Source organism: Sinocyclocheilus grahami, unplaced genomic scaffold, assembly GCF_001515645.1.
Source record: "Sinocyclocheilus grahami isolate Dianchi unplaced genomic scaffold, SAMN03320097.WGS_v1.1 scaffold1191.1, whole genome shotgun sequence".
Lineage (NCBI taxonomy): Eukaryota > Metazoa > Chordata > Actinopteri > Cypriniformes > Cyprinidae > Sinocyclocheilus > Sinocyclocheilus grahami.
The window spans coordinates 86,871-93,471 of record NW_015506370.1 but is presented as its reverse complement, the minus strand read 5'-3'; the positions used below and the strand labels follow the sequence as shown (position 1 = coordinate 93,471).

At 36.1% G+C, this 6,601-nt stretch overlaps 1 protein-coding gene across 2 annotated transcripts; it reads right to left on the bottom strand.

The window, feature by feature from the left end:
* Window positions 1–212: 212 nt before the first annotated feature.
* LOC107567822 (CMP-N-acetylneuraminate-beta-galactosamide-alpha-2,3-sialyltransferase 1-like) lies at window positions 213–5,871 on the bottom strand. 2 transcript variants are annotated; one of them, XM_016253599.1, is made up of 7 exons: window positions 5,506–5,871; window positions 4,850–5,113; window positions 4,464–4,654; window positions 3,314–3,493; window positions 2,979–3,024; window positions 2,709–2,828; window positions 213–518 (listed from the first exon to the last, which is right to left on the bottom strand). In XM_016253599.1, the coding sequence occupies exons 2-7, from the start codon at window positions 5,090–5,092 to the stop codon at window positions 354–356; spliced, it is 945 nt and encodes a 314-aa protein (XP_016109085.1). In that variant the 5' UTR covers window positions 5,093–5,113; window positions 5,506–5,871; the 3' UTR covers window positions 213–353. The 2 variants fall into 2 exon arrangements, with proteins under 2 accessions (XP_016109085.1, XP_016109086.1); XM_016253600.1 differs by lacking the exon at window positions 2,709–2,828.
* Window positions 5,872–6,601: the final 730 nt, after the last annotated feature.

The following is a 6,601-nucleotide window of genomic DNA, read 5'->3' as shown; positions in this document are numbered from 1 at the left end:
CTCATATGTTTCGACTCCATCAGTTCCTTCAAATAACTGCTGCTCTTTCTTATGAAACACTTCAGTAGTATAATTAATCCTAAAGGAAATTTGAAGAAAGTGATAACAGCTAAATTGTGTATTGAAAGTACATATCTGCTCCAACATTTCAGAATCTGTTAATGATAGCAGTTTCACGGAAGAACATGACTTTGGATCAGTGTGTCTGTAAATGAATTTGAGAAAAATTTATTGTTTTAGGAGGTTCTGAGTACTGCACATAATGTACATAGCCTTTGTTTTGTTCATGACATGATATCTTGAACATACATAATGTTATAAATACTTAATACATGAGAAATTCACTGCAATGGTCACCATCCTTTATACAAATTAATTCTTTTTTTCTCATGAAGCTTAAGTGCAATACTATATTCATAGCTTCCTCCATGATTACCAGCATTATGATGATGCTTATTTTGTTCAAAGTAATGATGCCAGTTTCCATTTTTATCTGCTCCAAACCCAAATACACTCACCTGAAAAAGAAAAAAAGAAAATAAACAAACCAACAAATAATTAAATAAATAAGTTACAACCAAATAACTTTTGTCCTAAATATCAATGTGAACTCATTAGTATTCATAGACATTTGTATGTAAATTGGTCATGGAACCTTTGTGAAAGTGCTAGAGGTTAATATTTACTTGCCACAATATCATAATTTTTACAGGGTATGCAAATCGATTCTACCATTATTAGCACTGGTTTGACGCTAGGTGGTGCTTTGGAGTAATCTTTTTCTGTGAAATTGCCTAAGCTGTAATGCAAAGCAGTTCTAAGCCTTCATTTGCATTTGTATATGTTTTAACAAACTTAAAGGATTAGTTCAACCAAGAATGAAGGACATGTGTGCAGTGGGGCGTCAGAGTAGAGCACCTGTGTGAAAACATCGAGGAACTGTACTGTGTCTTTCAGAGAAACAAGTATGCATGATCTAAAACATTACATAGAAAAATATAACACAAGCTCTTGTTGATTTCCCTCATTTTATTTTCAGTATGTGCCTTTATGCATTTGTGTAGACACTTTTAATTCAATCTATTATTTTTTTCATTTTAATGCATTCCCTGGGAATCAAACCCATGACCTGGTGTCATGAACAAATGGGTCTGCAGACTCCGCACTAGGACCTAGGGCATAGCTAATATGTTGAGTAGCTGAAGTACAAGAAGTAATTAATTTTACAATCTATAGCACAGTTTATTTACCATTATTAGTAACATAACACAAAGAAATTTATGACTTTATAGTGCAAAGTTTATTTTATTTTATTTTTTTTCACGTTAAAAGGCATTTAAGCCAGTGGAATCGCTATGTGTGCTAGATTAACCTGTTTGCATAACATAAAATATTCTGGCCGATAATAAGATATATTATTTAAGACTATTCTGTTTGTTAGGATATTGATAAAGGATATTAGTTGTAGATATGTTGTTGGTATGTCATACCATTACCATCCCTCATACAGAGTATAACTATTTTGCCATGTAGCTAGAGATAACTTGAGAAATCCAGATTAGATTTGAAGAAAAGAGAGTTTTTGGGTTACACTTTATTTCGATAGTCCACTTTAGACATTCTATTATGTAACTTTGCAACTACATGTCTACTAACTCTCAGAGTAGACTGTTAGGGTAGGTTTAGGGTTAGTAGAATAAGTTGACAAAGAAAGTGTTAGAAGATATCAAGCAGACAGTCTATTAATACTCTACTAACTGCTAGTTGACATGTAGTTGCAAAGTTACTTACTGTTAATAGAATGTCTAAAGTGGACTATTGAAATAAAGTGTTACCAGTTTTTGTATGGTAGAATTTAAAACAACCAATATTTTTACAATTTTAACAGGCAATATTAAAGTGTTAAATACAGTCTCTGTGAAATTGAATCAAATTCGTCACTATTAGTATGAATATGTTAGCTTTACACTCAGAAAAAAAGGTACAAAAGCTGTCACTGGGCAGTATGCTTTCAAAAGCGCACCCCCCCCCCCCCCCCCCAACAAACAAAAAAAAAAAAAAAAAAAAAAAAAAAACAACACAACGCAATCACTCGCTAAGATCTTACACTATATCAACACACCCCCCCCCCCCCCAAAAAAAAAAAAAAAAAAAAAAAAAAAGAACCATGATGATGCTGTGTCAGTAACATGTTTACATTTGAGTCGGCACGATTCATGTGTGTTATTTGGTGCAGACCACACTGTGCATCTGACCCATTTTATTTCTACACAGAATATTGTATTTCAAAGAAAGCACTATAGAGGAGATCAAACATTAAAAAACATTATAGTGCCACTGCACTATAAACAGCACCGACATATAAAAGTGATTGTGCATAATAATCATGCAAAAGCCTGAATTGCAAGCACTATAAACCAAGCTTTCAAATGTGGCTTTGCAGGCCTGTGATAAGCAAAATTCTATTTTGGCATTTTTTTCTCTTCAATATATCCTGCCCTGACTTCTTAGCTGTGTCTGAAATCACACCCTTATATAGTACACTATTTGTGGTGTCCGAAACCATAGTGGACATTATCATTCAATCCCATAATGCATATAATAACTATACTGTATATTGGGCCCTGTTTTTACAGACTCTTCCTAGTGTATGAATGCTGTATTGCATTCTTTTAATAATATATGTGTTAATATTCTATCCGTTTTACCTGGTCACAGATGTGCAAGGCAAATATGAGTGTAATAAAACCAGTGGATGGGTATCTGCCATGTTTCTGCAGCCAGCGCTCTTGAATATATTTCAGAAAACCAGGATGGAGGATCATCACCTGATGCCACAAAAAGAAATTACACCAAAATCACATTTATAAGTTTTATTCACATAAAATACTCAAACATCTCTTCTGGGTGAATGCCTGATAGGCTGTTTTATTGGTTGGTTAACATGTTGAAGCACTGACTGACTGATGACTACTCACCTTGTCCCTGTTTGCTTTTATACTGGGTTTCACTGGAACATACGTGCTAAAGAGAAAGGAAATGATGCTGTTATGGCATATTTTAAACAATTGCAGTGCTTCTAAGGCAAACTTTATTTACTGTATGTAAATATGTAAAGGTGAATAGTGGTCAACATAAAAAAACAAGAATAAACCTACAGGCTGAAGCAGGAGTGTAGGCACAGATGAAATAAAGTGATGTCTTTATGGTAAACGTGATGAAGCATGCTTTAAAGTAAAAGTAATGACAAATTTTACACAACTGAATTCACAAGAGTGTCGTCATGTGTGCTCATTTGTTAAACCGGTCTCACCGATCGATGTGTTTGGTCGTAAAGACGCTGATGAGCCACTGCAGATCCACAGTCTTGAAAGGGATCAGCACCAGGTGAGTGGAGTTGTCCATGTCCACGGCGCTCTCGGGGTAGATGATACGGTGAGAGGTCTTAGACCCCACGTCCCGCTGAAAGCCTTCGGTTGGGCCCTTATTTATCCTGACAAAATGATTTAGGCAGATGTTTTATGTGCCCTTTGATGCAGTAAACCTTATTTTTATTCGTTCACTAATTCAAGTCTAATTAATTCTGGCATTTTTTGTGTGTGTGTGTGTGTGTGTGTGTGTGCCACACGTCTATATTTGGTGAGAACATACATACGATTCGTCAGGACTTTCACCTTATTTTTATTCGTTCACTAATTCAAGTCTAATTAATTCTGGCATTTTTTGTGTGTGTGTGTGTGTGTGTGTGTGTGTGCCACACGTCTATATTTGGTGAGAACATACATACGATTCGTCAGGACTTTTATAGTTCTAGAATTTAATCCTGACTGTCTTCACACTAACACATTCATATTCTCTATCTGAATTTATTAATAAGTCCAGTTCTTCTGACCACTTCACAGTCTTTTGAGGACTGTGTCTTCTACATGTTGGTCCTTCTGGACCTTAGTGCAGGCTCTGACATGCTCTGTCTATACAGGCACCATCCTTCGGTGGCTAGATTCCACTTTCAGATATCAGCTGCAATTTCTCTGTGTTAACAAAACCAAAGTGTGCTCTGTTTCTGTTTCCAAAGGCATTCCTGTGAGATTTTGCAGGTGTTTTGGAAACATATTGTATGTTAGAAGCATACACCCCATGGCTCCTATTTAAATGTACTTTTTAATGCAAATATCTTTATGCAAAGTTAGAACTGCCCAGAGACATTCACTCCACAGTAAAACATAAACATTTGCTATATTGTGCATACAATAACACTCTGACCAAGTTATCATTACAATTATATTGTGGTTGATTTAGCTGTTGTTTTTGTACGTGACTTGCAATGCTGATAACACAACACAGACCTTAGATGAACTTAACATTATAGCACAATCTATATGTCGAGAGATGACAGGTAAGAAAATGTATGGAAAGGTTATTCTAGTTATAGACCACATGCAGTTAACAGCTCTCTCACTCACCTAATGACAAGATCATGGGCATCAATGAGCGCACCGTAGTGGGATCCTTTGAGGTTCCCAGAATTCCCCACTACAGCACAGGTTCTGCAGCGGCCTGGACCAGCATCAGAGTAATCTTCTTCATTCGGGAAGATGCCAAATAACATCTCTGCTACTGCGTTGTAGTTCACTCTACTCTTATATTGTAGCTTCTGTTCAAATATTACAGAAGAACATTCATGTTCTTCAGCTGTCTTCTCTGCTAAATTACAAGTTTAAACCAATGGTTTCCAGTGGTACAAGCAACAAGGTTGTTTTTCTTCAAGGTATCACAGTAATAATTAATGCCAGTAATGACACAGCATAAAGAATCCTAACATTGTGGCTATATCGGCTAAGACACTTACTTGCCACCACCAATAGAGGGCGTTGCTGAGTATGCAGTTTTTCTTAGTCAGTAAGGGTTGGGCGTAGGGGTCGTAGCACTTTTGGAACCAGGTGTCATGAGCGACGTCTGACACGCACTGACCACATGCACATGCTCCAAAGAGAAGTCTTTGTACAGAAGGTCGGGAGAATATAAATACACAGATGACCACACTCACACTTAAGATGATATATCGGGTTCTTTTGGCCCCAGAGCACGGCATCTTTTACTCATCTCTTGAGCCCTTCAACAAGAAAAGTATTTTAGTAATTATTATAAGTATGCATTTATAATATTCTTTGTGTTTATCACAGTACTTCAATTACACTAATAGCCCTGCCCCAGGCATGCTAAAATAGCAAGCTATATTATTTGAACTTTTAAAGTTATATCAATTCAGGTTACATTTGTAAATTTTTCCCCCAGAATTGCACTTTACCTGAGCTGATCAAACCAATATAGTAATAAATAACAACAGCCACAAATGTTAAGTATACCAGCAACTAAAAACTGCTGTAATTCAAAATGACTTTTACCTATAGTAACCGTCTTGTAAAAAGGTTGAACAGCTTTTATCAGAATCCCAACTCTTTGATTTGCTTAATTGTGTAAATAAAGCTTTGAGTTTCAACCCACCTGTGCAGATGTGGAGAGCAGAAGGACAGCTGCGCATCTCAAGTGTTTCATCATTAATCTTACTTTCAATAGCATAGATTATAGCTCATCGGTGAGTCCTGACGTTCAGGTAGTTAATAGTTGAACGTGTGTGAGTGTGGGAGCGTGTGTCTGCCTTTACATAGCAATGGAAATATTTGAATAACTACAAATAAGCCTAGCCGAATTCCTGCGTGTTTCTCTCTTTTCAACAGGACATCCAGTCTTTGGCCTTCAAAGTTAAACACTAATTACGGATTTCAATTTAAAGTTTAAAATGCTCAAATTGAGCTTAACTACTACATAAAGGTCTTGTGGATGCTTTAATTGTGAATGCACATTCAAGAAATGGCAGTAAAGAAATTGCTAGTTTTGGAAATGTAACGCATGACATTTAATTATGTTTTTTTTTATAAGGTTCGGGAGGAGCATGATCAGATAATAAGCCAATTCAGCACAGGTGGAACTCGTCTAATTGATCAACTAAATTAGCATTATATTTAGCCTATATATATATATATATATATATACACACAGCCAACTCACCTCTGTCCCACGACAGATTTCCGGCATCCCTCCTCCACCCCAACGCCTCACTCTTAAACTATTCTCATCCCATACTAGAAGTGGGGGGAGTTCTCTGGGTTCGGACTATATTCTGAGCTCGGAGCCCTCCTTCAAGACAGCACGCCAAAAATGCTTATTATTTGCTAAATACTATTATATGTAAGTGTAAACTTGTGAATTGCCCTATATTAAGAGTGCTATTGCCATGTGTTACCTATAAGGTGATATATTATTATCACCCACATACATTCTCTCTATGTTATACGTAAAGTGTTTCCAGATACTAATTGGTTTCATACATTCACACATTTATATGATAACATTTCATATATGGAAATGTAATATACTGTATGTAACATTTCAGTATGGGAAAGACCAGAATTTGCATTTGATTGCTACAAAGGGAGCAAAAGAAATGACCAATCCTTTTTATGGAGATAAGGCCCTGTATTCACAAACATTTTATCTTACAACTAAGAGTTCTCCTAAATAGCAGTAAAAGTTTTTAGCT